Genomic DNA, 17,690 nt, shown 5'->3' with positions numbered 1-17,690 from the left:
CGGAAGACGCTGGTGTGAGTTCATTTGCATCATCCCCATCATCTGGAGTAAAAGATACAACATACGAGAAATTTTGAGGATATCATGATAGTCATCAAGAGACATATGTTCTAAACTTGTATTTTATGTTTTGATTTAATGTATACACATCTGGAGATCTATTGGGTTATGATACAATGATAATCAGATAATATGAAATCTTCCGCTCAGTACTTGATTTAGTACCATAGAAACTAACAATTGATATCAAGAGCAGTTCCGTGAATGTATATACATTAAATACTGTGTGAGTTTTATACATTTATATATATATATGTGATATGTATGTGAATGAATGGTTATATTATTGTGAATATTTGAGAGGTGATAAATTGTTAATTATATGGTATAATTGAGTGTAGGTTTCATTTTTATTTTTTCTTAGAAAATAATGTAAGCCATTATGGGGTATAGAAACTTTTATGTAATTATTTTTTACGTAAAAATAATACAATGCAATGTTCATTGCATGTGAGCTCGATTTCTAAACTTGAAATCCGATCATGCACGTCAAAATCACATGCATGCAAGCTCGAGAATTTTCCCATGCCATCCATAGCCACCCGAGTGGCTTCGAGTACCGTGCCCACAAATCCATGAATGCAATGCATGCGAGTAGGACATGAGTCCCTTGAGGAGCAAGGTGGTTCGACCACCATTACCGTGACTGTCACAGTACAAGGACCTTCGATCCTTTCTTCTCCAACGTTGACAGCATGCATGCATGCAGGACGTCTGACGTCCGTGAACCATGCAAGCACGACCCGTGAGGGTCCAGGTCTCAGTCAAACCGCCTGCTGCTTGTCTCACTCTGCCCTGTGTGGTGCATGCTCCTTTCTGTGGCCTCCATGATCACCGTCGACCATGGTGGCTGTCAGAGCCGTCGGCCGCGGTGCATGGTGGTGGCCGGCATCAACCCCTAATACGCGAACTCGACCGACTATATTATATATGTATATTTTTGGGTATATATAGTGTGTATAATGTATATATATTGTATATAATATACACTATAAATTATCATTTAATTATTTAATGTAAATAATTAATTGTTATTTTGAATATTTATTTAGATTTAAATTTTAAATTAATATCATACTTATTAATTTAAAATTTAAATTCAAATTAATAACTATCTTAATTATTTACAATTAACTAATAAAATAGTTTTATTTTTTTTAATAATTAAGATAAAATAATAAAGTTTTGTGGGATATTTATTTTTTCAATTTCAATTTTGAATTAAATAAATATAATTGATTTAGGTTTGAAATTCAAACTCAAACCTATAACAATTGTTGCTCCAGAATTCGCCCAAAATACGTGGACCAGTCGAGAGGGGACACGTGGATCAGATAACTTGGAAAGATTTGCTAAGTCTTTGTGCGCCACCAAGAAGCGCTGTTAGCATGGGTCCCGGAGGAGGCATCCGGAGTACAAGGTACTCCAGGAAGCTAGTATAGCGTGAAGGCTCTCCGGGACATGTCAGGTCTCTCCCGAGCAATCAAGTCGCATTTAATGCTGCATGGGAGGAAGCGTGTTGGGACTGTAACACGCAATAAAGTCTGACGGCACAACCCCCAAACAGCAGCGCTACAGTAATGATCATTTAAGTCTAGTGACGACTACTCTGCGAAGAGTCACGTCAATCACAAGGCAAAAAGGACATTCTTCATAAAAGCCCTACAGCACCTAGGGATTTGACCATGCATCACCCATGGTATATTCATCGGAAATGCCCAGCTTTATGGATACTTACAGACACATGTGTAAGAACAATTCTAGGGATTACCCCACCAAAACACTATAAATACCCCCTCAAAGCTCATTTAATGGGGTCGAGAATCTTGGGTTGCAAAAGAGCAAGAAGAGAAAATACTCACCAAGAACATTCTCTGTATTTATGAGAAAGACATTCTCTCAAGTGTAGAATCTCCATTAAATACATCCATTAATAACAGAGGCTCGTGGACTAAGGCTCATTAACGCCCCAACCACGTAAAAAATCTTCATCTCACTTTCTTACAGCTCTTTATTATAATCATATTTTAATAGTTGCCGAAAACCTCGGTCAACAACAATATTAAGTAAAAGTTGCCTTAACCGAAAATAAATAATAAATGTTATTATTTTAAGATAAAATTTATATGATAATAAATTTGTGTTAAATAAATGATTTATTTAAGAATAAATTAATTAAAATTATTTCAATTAATTTTGAGGCTAAAGACGATCCTACAAAAGTACAAAAATGTCCTTGCATCGATGGAGTTAAAATGCCCTATGTCACATTTACGTAAAATAGGTAAATAACTTGTTAAAACCTTTTCGGGGATTTAAACTCAAAATTAGAAGTTACCCTATCGATAAAAAGCGTGACAATACCTTAAATATCAAGAAAATACTAAAAATGAGCCTTCGAAAAAACTCCCCAAAAAAACAGCATGTTGTTTTTTTGGGCCACTGCTAGGAAAAACGGTAGGCCGTTTCTGAGTAAACATTTTGCCATTTTCTGCTGCAGAATCTTCAAACATATCATCTCAATTCCAAACTAACCCAAACTTTGTGAAACTCTCTAAAACACCTAATTTGAGTCCAACATAAATATTTCAAGCAATAGCAACAACTGAAACCCAAAAAATTGAAAATTACCATTGTTCAGCCAAGAACTCAAACTTTCTCAACACCTCAATCAGTTATCAAAACCTAATGCAAAGAGCATCAAACAACCCTAAACTAACCCATAAATCAAACCTAAACACCTACAGTTCAGACTTTACCTAACTCGCAAAATTAAATGCTTGATCCAAACCAAAACTTCCAAAAATCAAAGAAAAAGGGTTCTAGGGCTTTACCTTTTAGTTTGCTCTTCTAATTTCCCTTGAATTATTGCCGAATTCCTCAAAAAATTATTGTTGAAATGGTTCGGACTTCTGGTTTCCTTAGGGCCGAAAGAGAGGGAATTAGTTTTAAATAGAGATATGTGTTTTGTTTTGATATTATCTAACTTAAGAAAATAAAATAATTCATTAATTATTATTACCTTACTTAATTCAGTTAGAAACCCCTTAGAATAGCTACTGACTTACTAAGGGACAAAGCTAAAACTCTTAGGCAAATTATCACTTTTGATCTTACTTGCCCTTTAAGTAGTCTTAAGGCTTAGGCGTAAAATGATCTAATATCACAACCCCGCCTAATCTCGGTATCCAAATATCAAATAAACTTGTCCTGCTAACTAAAATAGTTTTAAATCAAACTCACGTGTCTCTAATAGCCCAACTGTCGTATTTCTATCGTTACCGAGTAAAAATTACAAAAATAATAATTTTCACATATATTACATGTAATACAACTAGAGTTTAATAAAATATTCATCAACGCCCATTTCTTGAAAATAGGGTCCACATATAACATAATCACATATTACAGCTAATTAATGCTATTTACCTTGTTAATCCATATTCTAAGTATGTGATCATTACACGATATCTAGCATTCTTTGATGCTTCAACGCTAACGACTTTTTGGTATTTTAGTTGAATGTGTTATTAGTGTTATCATTCCTATTTTTGTAAACGACATGATTTTCCTACCTTGTTTAGGGGTGGACATGATCCACTTAAATCCAACCTAATTGAAACGAACTAATCCAATCTAACTACAAAAAATTGGATATCCAATTACAATTGGATTAGATTGGATCAATTATTGGATGTGAATCTCAAAATTTAATTAAAAACTGATCTAATCCAATTACTTTTGATATGTATTAAAAATGATTTATATTTATTTATATATAATAAACAAATATTGTAAAAAATAAAAAATATATATTTTAATTATATTTATGCTAGTTGTTTATTTTTTGTGTGTTAAAGTTGTAATACTTGGTTATTTTGTGTATTTATTTTCGTGATATTTTATTCCATTTTAATACTTGGTAGTGTTGTTTTACTTATTGCAAATTTTTAGTCGTGTTAAATTTATAAGGATAATATCTTTATAGAGCATTAAACCAAAATAAATGGTGATATTTAGTTTATATACATTTTTTTAAATGTTTAAGTTAATATTAAAATTATCAGGCGTATAATTGAATATCTAATTGCAAAACTAATCCAATCTAATTAATAATCGAATTGGATTAGATTAGAATGAATTTTGAAGTCTAACTTGATTAGATTTTGAGATCTAATTAGATAAGATTAGATGATGATTTTCTAAATTCAATTACTAATTAGATTGAATCCAATCAGGAGAAAAATATTGAATTGAATGTTTGAGTGATATATCATCATCTAATTAATTATTATGTGATTTGTCAATTAATAAAAATTTATTTGTGCCAATTTTTTTTTTAAGAAAAAAAAAGTAATTTGTTATAATATTTTAAAGGGTATTTGCCTGTTTTAGTAGGACTGCAATCAATTACAGTCCTACTAAAACATTACGATGCATAGAATCCGTTTTTTAATGTTATGTTCATAAATAGATTTTTCATAATATTAAAAGACCCATATATGTTTATATGGAACCAACCATTATTACAAGTATATATGTATTATTGGCAGATTTTTGATAAAGAGAGTTAAGGAGAAGGAGAAGAATTAGTTGTGTATTAGTGCAATTAATATCAACTCTTGTCAGAAGGCTGAAATTCGTGGGGAGATTGGCTTTGACGTAAATAACATGTATGGTTCTTTTTAGTGTTTTGCTTGAATTCTTTTAGTTTTTAGTGGGGAGATTGGTTCCATTATTTAGGCCATTTTTGGTTTGTTGATCTTATGTTTAATAATATGTTATTATGGGTGGTATTGTGAGTGTAATATTTTAATCTACGAGTTTTTTTAGGTTTTGAATGCAGTTGGGCAGACACCTAGTTATGTTTGGCGGAGCATAATTTGGGGAAGGTCTCTTTTAATTAAAGGGTTGCGTAAGCGAGTTGGAACGGGTGACACGATTCTAGTTTTTAAAGACCCTTGGCTGCCGCGGCCAGTCACTTTTAGGCCTTACTGTTCTAATCAAGATAATCCTAATTTGTTGGTACGTGATTTGATTGACGAGTCAAGGAGTGGTTGGAATATGCAAATGTAATGTGGCTGATCAACAGAGTATTTGTTCTTTACCAATTAGTAAATTTTCGAAAGCAGATTCTTGGATGTGGCACTATACAGTTGACGGGAATTATTCTGTGAAAAGTGGATATTTTGCGGCATCGCAGTTGGCTCAATTTGATCATTCCCCTTCTAAGAGTTGGTTCTCAGTATGGTGGAAAGAGTTTTGGAAAACTTCTTTGCCTAAGAAAGTTTTAATCTTTGCTTGGCGTGGGTCTCATGATGCTCTCCCTACGTACGTGGGTCTTCAAAAAAGGAAAGTGGTTGATCATACTAATTGTCCAATATGTGGTTTTAGTGTGGATTCAAACAGTCATGTTGTGTTCCTATGTCGTGGTTTTAAGAAAGTTTGGAAGGAATTACGTGTTACTCTATTGAATAATCTCTCAATGGATATCTCATTCAAACAAATAGTTCTGAAGGCTTCGGAGATACTATCTAGATCTGATTACGAATTGTTCCTTGTTGCAGCTTGGTATATTTGGGGTGAAAGAAACCAAATTGTCCATGGTCGCAAAGCCAACCCTTCTGATGTTATGGTCTCACAAATCTTTAAGTTATTTAATGAATACAGTCAATGTTTGAGACATAATATTATGACAAAGGGGTCGACATACTTGTCTCCAGAACGATGGGTTAAGCTGCCTTTGGGAGCGTATAAACTAAATGTTGATGCGTCGCTGGATGTTAATTTTAATACTATAGGCATTGGGGCAATAGTTCAAGATACTACTGGGAATGTGCTGGGATGTTTATGTAGATCCTTATTTGGTATAGTTTATGACTTTATAAGATTATGACAGGAGGTATTTTTTTGCTTTGTTGTTTATGATATTCATTAGTTATGAGGGTGAGCAATGGTGTTTCCTTTATAGTGTATGTTTTGTCTAATCTTAAGAAGTTGATACTATCCTCACTTTTTAGATATGGTGATGGAAGTTTTTTTAAGGAATGAATCTTATAATGTATTTGTTAGGAATTTTAGCTTTTTGATAAGTGTTGTAGTTTCTAAGGATCGGAGGTTACGACTTCTAGTAAGTTTAGTTTGTAAGGCTGTTTATTTTATGGAGTATTTGTGTTTGGATTATAGGGTCGACCCGAGGGAGACTTTTCTCTTCGGTGTATGGTTTTTGTTTACCGGGTTTGTAGTTTTACTTCTTTCGTTATTGTTTTCATTTATTAGGATTGACCATTTACTTTCTCTGCTTGTAATTTATTTTTTGAACTTATCCTCTGTTTGTTGATTATTGTAGGGACTTTCATATTAGCAGAAGTTGTTGCATTAATGGTTGCGTTGGATTGGTCTCTCACTCTTGGTCTTCATCTTCATGTGGTGGAGTCAGATTGCTTACCCTTGGTTTTGGCTCTCCCAAAGCGTTTTTCCCTTTGTGATGAACTAGGTTCCTTATTGGATGATATTGCTAGTTTGCTTTCCATTTTTCTTGAGGCATCCCTAATTCATGTTCGACGTACACCCAACAAGGCTGCTCATGAATTAGCTGTGCATGCACTTACGATGAATGGTGGCAATGACAGGTCACTAAAAAATTATCCTACATGGCTATATTTTAAAAAATAAAAATAAAAACTTTAAAAGTAATTTACGGCGAAACCCCCCAACTATCAATTTATTTGCAAAAAACCATCCAAAAAACTTTAAGGTTGGATGGTTTTTTGCAAGTAAATTGATAGTTGGGGGAGTTTTGCCGTAAATTACTCTTAAATTTTTTATTTTTATTATAATTTTTATTTTGTAAAATATGGCCACGTAGGATATTTTTTTAGTGACCTGTCGTTGCCACGTGGACAAAATTGGTACTTAACGAGGCTAGACAGACGACACCTTAAACATGTAAAGGGAACAGTACTTTGGAGAGTTTTCCCACCAAAATATGAGATTGGATGGTTTTTTTCAAGTAAATTTGATAATTGTGATTAAATCTAGAAAAAACAGATAAAATAATAGCTGGGATTGGAGCCATTAACAACTAACAAGAATAATCTGCCTTTGTAATTGTATTTAGTTCTGAATAGCCAACATAACTGCTCTCCTCTCTCTCGGCCAGAGAAAAGGGGTTCTATTCTGGTGAGTGGTGAATTCGGAGCCAAAATGCGTCGTTTCCCGGTGACTCTGCTTCTGGTAGCAGTGGTGGCTTTGGTGGCCCTTGGAATATCAACGAAGGGTGCCGAAGCCTCCAATTCAGCTTCGGCCTTCGTTCAGAACATCATCTACTCCAATAAGATCGCCATGTTTTCCAAGTCTTACTGCCCGTACGCCTCTACTCTCTCTCTCTCATTCGAATTTCGAAATTTAGGCGTATAAGATTTATGATTTCATATCGTTTCATGAACTAATTATGAGGATAATAATAATTCATTCTTGCAAATAAATGGATACTTATAGGGTACCAACTAATTAGGGCTTTAACAATTGAACTTTTTTTCTTGTTGAAAATGCCATCTTTTAGTTTGTTTTGATTTTCGTATTGTACAGTTGTATCTGGTTAATTAGTTAAAAGAAGTTTGTTTGTGATTCTTTTAGCTACTTAAGTACTATGCTGCAATTCCTATATTAGCTATAGCCAATCAATCTAATGAAAGTAACAGTACTGTTTCATTGATTCTTTGATTGATATCACACCATCTTCTTAAACAAACAAGAAAGTAAAATCATCCTCATGGGTTAGGTCTAGTGTCAAGGTCCAGTTTTCTCTTAAGGTCTGTGGTTCTCTTCTCCATGGGACCTACTTACCTAGTTCTAGAGTTTCTGGATTGGTTGTGGGGTTCAGCAGAGAAATCTATTGGATGTAATGATTCATAAGAGTTTGAGACAAGCAGAAACAATGACTGTTTGTTCAGAGCTCCATAACTTGGAATGGCCTTGTGTTATTCTCTCTGTTTTGTGGGGTTTGAGTAGAGTCCTTTAAAGATGTAAAATGACCCAAGTTGTGGTTGTTGCTAGGTATTGCCGGCGTGCCAAGCGTATATTAGGCGAGCTACATCAACAACCTTTTGTTGTTGAGCTTGATCTTCGAGGTATGTGAATGTCCATCCACTGCTGTTTGATTATCTGCAGATTCTAATTCTATGAAAATTGTTTTCACTGAGCTACCCTACATGTGGCATATGTTGGCAGATGATGGAACACAAATTCAGGATGTCCTTCTAGACCTTGTAGGACGACATACCGTACCGCAAATATTTGTGAATGGCCAGCATATTGGTGGCTCTGATGGTTAGATCTCTACCTCTTTGTTTGATTACAATGTTTCTCTCCTTGTAAGAAAATTTATGGGTATTGCCTTTCTTTGTCATTCAGATCTCAAAAATGCTGTTTTGAATGGTCAATTGCAAAAGCTTCTCAGTACAAGTTGAGATGCTGGTGAAACTGAGAGATTGGGTTTAATTGTAAAAAGAAAAAAGAAAGAAGAAGAGGAAATCCTATTATGTCTTATTAACATGTATGGAAGTACATTTTGACTGAATTATCCTTCCTTGATGTGTCTAATACAGTCACTCACAGTTAATAATAAGTGTTGAAAGTATGAGATATTTTTAGGATTATCTTCATTATGTGTAACCATGGGGTGGGGTGGGGTGGGGTGAGTAAAGAGAAGGACTGAGTTAAGTGAAATATGAGCTTTGAGCTCTTGTAATGAGTTTTATCAAATGACCTTACAGATAAGTTTTTAGTATAGTTGTTACTTTCTTTGAGATAAAATATTAGCTTATAAAGCATACGATACATAATTTGGGCATAAATTATGTCTTAGAGATGATATAAAGAATTTAATGAATGTGTATAAATTTTAGGATAAAAATATCTATAAAATTTGAATGAACACATTTCATCAACAATTGATTCTTAGAAATCAATGAGGAAAAACATCTTAAAGACCGACTTGTTATTGTTAACTTGATAATTACAAACTTACAAACCACAAAAAAATTCTCTATCAATTTCCCATCCAATAAAATGTTCTTAAATAATGAATACATAAATATTTTTCTCTTAATTTACCCGCCAAAAGGAAATTGGAAAGAAAAAAAAAAAGAAAAGAAAAAGGCGAGCAAACTAGTAAATAAGAATTTCAAAGGGGAGGTCCTGCTCTCATACCATGATACTTCCTATGCATTGCGGGAGTCATACAAGCGAAGATGGATGGTCTCTTCTTCTGCTGCTTGATTCCGAAGATAAAAGATCTCAATGGAATCCGAGCCCGAGTCGCTTGCCTCAGCTGAGGAGTAGTACTGTTATCATTTTCGCTCTGCTTTTTAGATGCAGCCAAGGAAAAGTCCACCTTCAAAGTGGTCAGTGTCTTCTCCACATCAATCTGCATCGTTGTCACATGGTCCATCCCCGCCTGCAACTCGTCAGCAACCTTGTTGTTCTCTTGCTTCATGTTCAGAACCTCACCTTGGAACTTTGCTGCTTGGTAGCTTGTGAATTTGAAGAAGTCATCGTCTGCCTCGGCACTTGCTTTCAGCGCCGTAGTTATCTCCTCTTGAATTTCACACAATGATGAGAATCGTCCCTGGAGTTCCTCCTTCAGCTGACCGCTCTTCTCTAACCAGACTATGAGTTCGGTCTGGATCTCTCTGAGGTGTTTGTACAATGGCCGAGCATCAGATTTGAGTAGGTTTTGAAGAGTGTTAGTATCATTAGAGTCTTCCTTCATTTTTTTCTCATCCAATTTGGATATCTCTGATTTTAAATCTTTGATTTCAGTGTCAAATTTCTGGATTTGATGGAAGCAGCTGCTGAATCTGAGCCAAAATTCAAGGTTTTGCTCCAGCAATTCGTCAATCTTTGTTCGGAATTTCTCTTCAGTTGCTGACAATGTACAGGTTTGATCGGTTAGGATTGCCTTGATGTCTTCATTTTCTGCCAAGGATTTTGGATTATCGTCAGTGAGGATGAGATCAGACAATGAGCCAGAGGTTTCAGGGTTTTCTAATTGTTTGAGATTTCTATTCCTGTTTTCGTCATTCAAAGTCTCTTGTAGAAGTCCTAATTTCAAACGCAATGATCTGATCTCTTCATCTTTTTTCGAATTGTCACCCTTTAGTTCTTTTAAAAGAAGGGATGTTTCAAATTGGCTGTCCAAGGTTTTCTTCTCTACATCAGTCAGCCTCTTCTTGATGTCCTTGTAGTTTCGAAGAGTTGTAGTGTACTCAGTTAAGAGAGTTTTTTCTCTGTTTCCGATTCCATTTAAAAACAGCTTCTGCCAATCTGGTTCATCCTCTTCCCTTGTTTCCTTTGGTTCTGCTTTGAGAAGATCATCAGGAGTTTGTTTATCATCTACAGCAAGCAGTTTCTGTTCTCCCTCGGATTGTGAAAACAGCTTCTGCCAATCTTGTTCATCTTCTTCCCTTGTTTCCGTAGGTTCTGCTTTGAGAAGATTATCAATAGTCTCTGAAGAGGCTTGTTTATCATCTAAAGCTAGCAGTTTCTTTTCTCCCTGGTAATGTGAAATATCTTCTTGCTGATTATGATCAGAAGTACCAAAAAAGTTGCTGTATTCTTCAGAGCTGTCACCCCTGTGTACTATGTTCTCTTGTAACTCTTCTGAAAATCCTAAATCTGCTGGAGATGTTTCCTCCTGCAACACAGCTGTAATTTTTGCTTTGTCATCTGATTTTACATTCTGTGGAATTTCAAAATCTTCAAAAGGATTCTTCTTCTCTTCCAGACTATCCAACAGTTTTGGCAAAGTTGCTACTTCTTCATTGATTAAATCTGATGCATCAATCTCTTCATCTGGCTTCACGCTTTGCAGTTTCCCAGAAAGATGCTCAAGATTACAGTGTGCTTCAGTGAAATTCGTTTGGAGATTAATGTTCTGCTCCGTAAAACTTTTGTTGAGATCCTGAATTCCGTGCAACTTTTCCTCCATTTCCTTTAGCTTGCTGCTCAAATTATTATTTCCATCATGTAAAGTAGCCTTGTCATCTTCCAAAGTTCGAATTTGTACTTGAAGCCCATCAGTTTCGCTTTTTAGTCTCTTTACAAGAGCAGCCTGTGATGAAACTGCAGTTTCTAAGGTGATCACTTTATTTACAAGTTCGTCAATCTTCTCTACCATTTCTGATACTGTAAGAGATTTGTTTGGCATGGTGTCGAATTGTTCCTTGACTTTTGCTTGCAATAACTCCATATCTTGCCTCTCTTTTGATTTACTGGCCACTGCTTCTTGATATGAGCTATTTGATGCTTCTGGTGCTGAGCTCTTAAATTCATATTTCCCAAGTTGGCTTTTTTCATTGGTCTGATTATGGTGATATTCTCCTATGAGAAACTCAAACCTCTCCTTTACACTCTTAACCCTTTGGGACTCAACTACTGCCTCCTCAGCTGATCTTTCCTGTTTCTCCTGCAACTGAGTCAGTGTCTCTTGGCATGATTTTAAAGCAGCCGCCGCCATCAGATTTCTAGCTTCATCATCTTCAATGACCATTCCCTCACCAAATTCATCTTGTAAATTGCACACTATTTCTTGTTTTTCATTGATCTGATTGTCAATTTCCCAGTATTTCGCAAGTCCATTCTCATAAGAACCCTTCACGAACTCTTTCTCAGTTTGCAGGGCCAAAATATCTTTCTGAAGTCGATCGATCTCTTCCAATGCCTGAGCTCTTTTAAGACCTGATTTAGAAACTGTTGAGGTAGTTGCTGTTTTTTTTGTCTTTATGGGAAGCAACTTTTTTGTAGCTTTTGCTGTTGTAATGATATTTTTTAACTCTTTAAAGGGACCTTTCGGAGCACTAGGGACATTCTTTGCAACTTCAGGAATCTTTCTCGGAATCCCATTAGACACTTCTTCATCTTCTTCTTCCATGGCAAACTGCACTTGTTCAGGGAAAACTGTAGCGATTGTGTTGTTGGCATTTTGCAGCTCTGTTGAAATGTGATCATACCGCTCAGCCAATGCCCGATAAGCTCTGTATGATTCTTCTACAAAGCTTATCAGCTCCGGTCTCTTCTTGTAGTACATTTCTGCTCTCTTAGCAAAGGAGTCTCCATCCTCTTCAATGAGTTTTAGTACAATTTGCACCTTTTCCTCCATATCTGCAATCCCGTACATAATTCATATTAGTGTTTGTTTGCCTGGAAAAATAGAGAACAGAAATAACAAACTAGTGCTGGAGATGATAATTTACAGATGAAGTTTGAACAAGGAATACAGATGAAAGTTTTGAACTTCAGAACCTTTTATTATACGAAACTAATGTAGAATGCTAATATTTCTAAATTTGATCATAAGAAAGAAACCATAATCATAATTAGTTATGAAAGTTATGCTTAAAAACAGACATCAAAACTTTTGTCACAACTATTTTAGATTGATCATTTCTCAAATGAGATGGATCATAATATCGGTTGAAAACAAACTGTTTTATTGCAACTTCATGTACAGAAGACAAAGCACATACAAAATTGAATTATTTTTATTATTCTAAGAAACTGATTTGGTGATGACCAATTCAATCTGCTTGTTCAACCCTATAAGATAATAGCTTTGTGATAAAGACCACAATTCAGATGATCGGGAAAACTAATCACAAACGGAAGCAATGGCAATATTAAAAATAAACAAATTACAAACCAAACAATATTATGAAATTTCTAGACAAACTCAACACTTATTTACCTTGGAGGTTTTGCTCCAGCCATTTGGATTGCTTTGTTCTTATGTGGCTAGCCCACCACCATGAATATGCATTGCTTGCAGCTCTCTGCAACATTTCTTCTTCTTCTACTTGATAGACCCAAAATTTGAACAATTTTTTTTCTCTCTCTTTCTATCTATGCAAGGAAAGGAGAGATGGGGATCATTTATGATTTAGAGAAATAAAGGATAAAAAGATTTGTATGAAATGAGAAACCAAAGAGGAAAAGAGAAAAGAAAAAAGAAGAAAGAAAAAGAAAAAGAAAGAAAGGAAAGAAAATGGAAAAATGATATAGTTTGAGAGAAAGAACGTGGTGAACAATGGAATGTGGCACCAACTTTCTAATAATGGGGTTCATGGAGGGGAGCAAACTCCGCCCCGAATTCATTGTCAAAGCCTTATTTTTCATAAAAACTTTTAAAAGCTTTTTCCACAAATAAATAAAATCAATGCATAACATAATCATATTACTCTGGCTTATTAATTACAATAAATGTATATTTTATGGGTCAGTAAAGGTAGGAAATCATCAAGTAGCTTTTTTTCTTTTTTTCCTTCACATGAAATCTTTGCTTTTCCAGGGTGTGAAAAAAGAGCGCACACACCTCGCTTTTGGCTTTATGAAATCCCATACAATAATAATAATAATAATAATAATAATAATAAATGAAAAAGTCAAATTTGTATAAGTTACCTGTCACTGCGCCAATGGTGTAAAATTATTAATATTTCTAATAATTAGTTTATTTCGTTAAAAAGCATAATACGGAGATTTTTTAAAAAAAATATATATAAGGATTATTTTTTGTTTTTGAAATTGTGTTTATGATAATAGAATTTTTTTTTTTTTTTTTTTTGTAGTTTTTCAAAATACAAGACATGTTTTGCTAATATTTTTAGATTTTTTTATTAAAAAAAATAATTTTAATATTCTTACATGAAACTAGTCTTACCCCCTACCCTCGACACAGACTCCGAATGTTAGCTTGAACCCGGAGCCCAAACTGGAATTCGAACGTTGTTTCTAAAATTGGGTCTCTATTTATTTTTTTTTTTTTTTTTTTTAAAAAAAAAAAAAAAGAGAGAGAGAGAGAGAATTTATAGTAAATGACCACAAATTATAGGACTATGTTAGTATATGTTCTCATTTCAAAAAATTATAGTAACTGGTCATAAATCATAGGTTTTGTTAGTAAATGTTCTCATTTCAAAACTTATAGAGAAATGATCATTTTAAACTATTTATTATTTATATTACCTTTTGTCACATAAAAAAATTAATAATTTTTTTTTTCATTTTTTTTTTAGAATTAGAAGCAAATTATTTAAAGATTATGGTAAATCTATATTAGTTTTGTTAAAATCTTTTTTATTTAAAAGTTATGTCAATTTTTTTAATTTTTTATGAGTTGTTGGTATATATATTTTGTTGTACAATATATTTCTGTTTTGTTGTATGGTATATTTGTTAGAAATAATTGGGGTCACAACTGTATATATAAAATGTGTGTTGGGTCATCAAATAAATAAGTCAAATTTATGTGGTCTATTTTGGAATAAAGTTTATGACTTAAGGGCATGATTGTCATGATTTTAATATGTGGATACCAATTAGATAGTTTCTGATTTGATGAGGGGCCAAATTAGAAATTATTAATAAATATTACCAACTGTTGTAACAGTTGGTAATATAACAGGTATGGGTCCCCATTTTGCATCGTATCATATTTTTACAGAGTTCTTGAATCCCCATCATCAGGAAAATAAGGTTTCAAAGGTTTTGATGCAAAATTGGAAGATCATACCAATCAAAGATCGATTCTATGGACTCCGGTACGCTTCCGCTAATCTATATTCTATTGTTTGATTCTCATGAATTAATTAGGGCTAAATTAAGTTTTACAGTATTTCTAACATGTGGTATCAAGAGCATCCCTAAATTAATTCTTGAGAATTTATAGTGGTATTGATCTTTCATTAAATTATTGTTTTCAAATTTAGAATATTCCATTAAGTATTCATGCGATTGAAGTTTATATATATATATATATATATATACGATTGAGTTTTATATGCGATATGCATATACGATTGAGTTTTACCGAATTTATGTGTCATTCGGTGATAGTCGTTCAAGTTTTATATACATATATTACTGTTTTCAATATATGATTTTATTAATTATATCTTTTGATGATTGGATTGGTTTATTGGTGTATGTGTTTTTCGTTTCCTCTGTTGTTATTCAATTGTTTGAAAGTTAAGTATATATGAATTTATCATCAAAATGATATATAGATACATCTACAGTTCAATTTTGTTTTATTATTGAATAAGTAATACACAATCCAACGTTTTGTGTGATTACTTAGTAATCTATTCTTTTCAGTATAAAAAATATATTGGATTATTTCAATCCTTTGTGCGATACTTTATTATTATTATTATTATTATTATATAATTTTAATTAAATAATAATAATAATATATAATACGGTAACAATTAAATTTAAATTTTGGTTTAAAAAATTTATTAAGGATATATAATATTTTAGTTAAATTAATTGAAACAAAATATCACCAAAGTGATCTCTTTTGTGTAGATTAATTTAATAAAAATATTATGATAATTGCGTGTATGTAATTCATAAATTTATTAACTAACCCAAAGGTGAGTTAATATTTGGATGAATTTCATGCATGTTTGTGGTGATAAATGTGTGACAATTATAAGGAATCTTGTGTGAATAATATGTTAGTCCAAAGATTGCATATTGTTTGACATAATTTATTGTCAATATTTGATCACTACAACAAGAGTACCGCTTACAATTAATATTACTGTCCAAAGACTTAATATTAATGTTGTGTTTGGTATCTTGAGATGGGATTAACCAATATTTGAATTTATTGTTTTATTCGGATTCTTATATGAGCATGTTATTTATGAAATTGTATTGTTCTTTTCAGCTGTTGCTAGTGTATTTGCTAATCTTAATTCGGTACCGGTCCTTAATGGTAATAACTTTAAGGACTGGAAGGAGAACATTTTTATTGTTCTTGGCTGCATGGATCTTGACCTTGCATTAAGGATGGATCGTCCTGCTTCTCTTACGGATACTAGTACCTCCGAGCAAAGGAGGATTTATGAGAAGTGGGACCGTTCAAACCGCATGAGTCTTATGATCATTAAGCGCGGCATACCTGAGGCTTTTAGGGGTGCGGTGTCCGAGGAGGTCACCGATGCCACAACTTTCCTTGCTGAAATTGAGAAGCGCTTTGCAAAAAGCGATAAGGCGGAAACAAGTACTCTTTTAAAGAAACTTATTTCCATGAAGTTTAAGGGCAAGGAAAATATAAGGGAGTACATTATGGAAATGTCTCACCTTGCTTCAAAGTTGAAGGCACTAAAGCTTGAGCTTTCGGATGACTTGCTTGTGCATTTAGTGCTTATCTCTCTTCCTCCACAATTCAGTCAATTTAAGGTCAGTTACAACTGCCAAAGGGAGAAGTGGACTCTTAATGAGCTCATTTCATTTTGTGTTCAAGAGGAAGAAAGATTGAAGCAAGAAAAGACTGAAAGTGCTCATTTGGCAAGCACCTCTAAGGATAAGGGCAAGAAAAGAAAGAATGAGGCTGCTAAGGATAAAGGTCCTGCACATAAGAAACAAACTCAAACCAACAGTGACGATGGTTGTTTCTTTTGCAACATGAAAGGACACATGAAGAAGGAATGTGCTAAGTATATTGCATGGCGAGCAAAGAAAGGTACATTTCTTACTTTGGTCTGTTCTGAGGTAAATTTAGCTTCAGTACCAAGAAACACTTGGTGGTTAGATTCCGGTGCTACTACTAACATCAGTGTTTCTATGCAGGGTTGCCTGAGTTACCGAAAGCCAAATGATGCTGAAAGAAGCATTTATGTGGGAGATGGCAAGTCGGTAAATGTGGAAGCAATAGGGCATTTTAGGTTGTTATTAAGTACTGGTTACTATTTGGATTTGATAGATACTTTTGTTGTACCGTCTTTTAGACGGAATTTGGTTTCTGTTTCTTGTTTGGACAAATTGGGTTATTATTGTTCATTTGGAAACAATTGCTTTAGTTTATCTATTAATTCAAATACTGTTGGAACTGGTTCTCTTATGGTTTATGACAACTTATATTTGCTTGACACCGTTGCTTCTTATAATGAAACCTTGAATGTTGAATCACGTGGTACTAAGCGTAAAATGGATAATGAAAAATCAAGTTCCTTATGGCACAAACGGTTAGGTCACATCTCTAGAAATAGAGTTGAGCGACTTGTGTCTGATGGAATTTTAGATTCAATTGATTTTTCAGACTTTGATGTTTGTATTGAATGCATCAAAGGCAAACAGACCAAAACAAAGAAATTAGGTGCGAAAAGAGCTATAGATGTCTTAGAGTTGATACATACAGATATTTGTGGGCCATTTCCTACACCTTCTTGGAATGGTCAACGATATTTTGTATCATTCATAGATGATTACTCAAGATATGCGTACCTATTTCTACTTCATGAAAAGTCTCAAGTGTTGGACGTGTTCAAATCTTTTAAGGCTGAAGTTGAGAATCAACTTAGCAAAAGAATAAAGCAAGTCAGGTCTGACCGTGGTGGTGAGTACTATGGTAGATATGACGGCTCAGGTGAACAACGTCCAGGACCTTTTGCCAGATATCTAGAGGAGTGTGGAATTGTCCCACAGTACACTATGCCAGGATCTCCTAGCATGAATGGTGTTGCTGAAAGACGAAACCGTACTCTTAAAGATATGGTAAGGAGTATGATCGATCATTCAACCTTACCGGAATCACTCGGGAGAGGCACTTAAGACGGCGA

At 34.0% G+C, this 17,690-nt stretch overlaps 4 protein-coding genes across 4 annotated transcripts; 3 read left to right on the top strand and 1 right to left on the bottom strand.

Moving 5' to 3' along the window:
• Positions 1–5,200: 5,200 nt before the first annotated feature.
• Positions 5,201–7,190, top strand: LOC115713659 (uncharacterized). The gene is made up of 3 exons (XM_061113905.1): positions 5,201–5,906; positions 6,410–6,692; positions 7,181–7,190. The coding sequence occupies exons 1-3, from the start codon at positions 5,201–5,203 to the stop codon at positions 7,188–7,190; spliced, it is 999 nt and encodes a 332-aa protein (XP_060969888.1).
• On the top strand, positions 7,146–8,720 carry LOC115712830 (monothiol glutaredoxin-S6). The gene is made up of 4 exons (XM_030641219.2): positions 7,146–7,427; positions 8,119–8,192; positions 8,293–8,391; positions 8,476–8,720. Exons 1-4 carry the CDS (start codon positions 7,267–7,269, stop codon positions 8,529–8,531), a joined length of 390 nt encoding a protein of 129 aa, XP_030497079.1. The 5' UTR covers positions 7,146–7,266; the 3' UTR covers positions 8,532–8,720.
• Positions 8,721–8,988: 268 nt separating this feature from the next.
• Positions 8,989–13,301, bottom strand: LOC115712829 (protein NETWORKED 2D). The gene is made up of 2 exons (XM_030641218.2): positions 12,809–13,301; positions 8,989–12,225 (listed from the first exon to the last, which is right to left on the bottom strand). Exons 1-2 carry the CDS (start codon positions 12,900–12,902, stop codon positions 9,248–9,250), a joined length of 3,072 nt encoding a protein of 1,023 aa, XP_030497078.2. The 5' UTR covers positions 12,903–13,301; the 3' UTR covers positions 8,989–9,247.
• A 1,003-nt stretch (positions 13,302–14,304) lies between these two features.
• Positions 14,305–17,000, top strand: LOC115713706 (uncharacterized). The gene is made up of 3 exons (XM_061114357.1): positions 14,305–14,660; positions 15,797–16,594; positions 16,702–17,000. The coding sequence occupies exons 1-3, from the start codon at positions 14,651–14,653 to the stop codon at positions 16,728–16,730; spliced, it is 837 nt and encodes a 278-aa protein (XP_060970340.1). The 5' UTR covers positions 14,305–14,650; the 3' UTR covers positions 16,731–17,000.
• Positions 17,001–17,690: the final 690 nt, after the last annotated feature.

The sequence above is a fragment of the Cannabis sativa genome, chromosome 4 (assembly GCF_029168945.1).
Source record: "Cannabis sativa cultivar Pink pepper isolate KNU-18-1 chromosome 4, ASM2916894v1, whole genome shotgun sequence".
Taxonomy (NCBI): domain Eukaryota; kingdom Viridiplantae; phylum Streptophyta; class Magnoliopsida; order Rosales; family Cannabaceae; genus Cannabis; species Cannabis sativa.
Note: the sequence above shows the minus strand (reverse complement) of the source record. Positions and strands in the feature narration are given on the sequence as shown.

Excerpts from the sequence above, each read along its gene's own strand:
- LOC115712829 (XM_030641218.2), bottom strand. The coding sequence starts at position 12,902 with ATGTTGCAGAGAGCTGCAAGCAATGCATATTCATGGTGGTGGGCTAGC. Across the intron at positions 12,226-12,808 it reads GCTGGAGCAAAACCTCCAAG|ATATGGAGGAAAAGGTGCAA; the intron begins GTAAATAAGTGT and ends ACGGGATTGCAG.
- LOC115712830 (XM_030641219.2), top strand. The coding sequence starts at position 7,267 with ATGCGTCGTTTCCCGGTGACTCTGCTTCTGGTAGCAGTGGTGGCTTTG. Across the intron at positions 7,428-8,118 it reads TTTTCCAAGTCTTACTGCCC|GTATTGCCGGCGTGCCAAGC; the intron begins GTACGCCTCTAC and ends GGTTGTTGCTAG. Across the intron at positions 8,392-8,475 it reads GCATATTGGTGGCTCTGATG|ATCTCAAAAATGCTGTTTTG; the intron begins GTTAGATCTCTA and ends TTTGTCATTCAG.
- LOC115713706 (XM_061114357.1), top strand. Across the intron at positions 16,595-16,701 it reads TGCATGGCGAGCAAAGAAAG|GGTTGCCTGAGTTACCGAAA; the intron begins GTACATTTCTTA and ends GTTTCTATGCAG.
- LOC115713659 (XM_061113905.1), top strand. The coding sequence starts at position 5,201 with ATGTGGCACTATACAGTTGACGGGAATTATTCTGTGAAAAGTGGATAT. Across the intron at positions 5,907-6,409 it reads TACTGGGAATGTGCTGGGAT|GGACTTTCATATTAGCAGAA; the intron begins GTTTATGTAGAT and ends TGATTATTGTAG.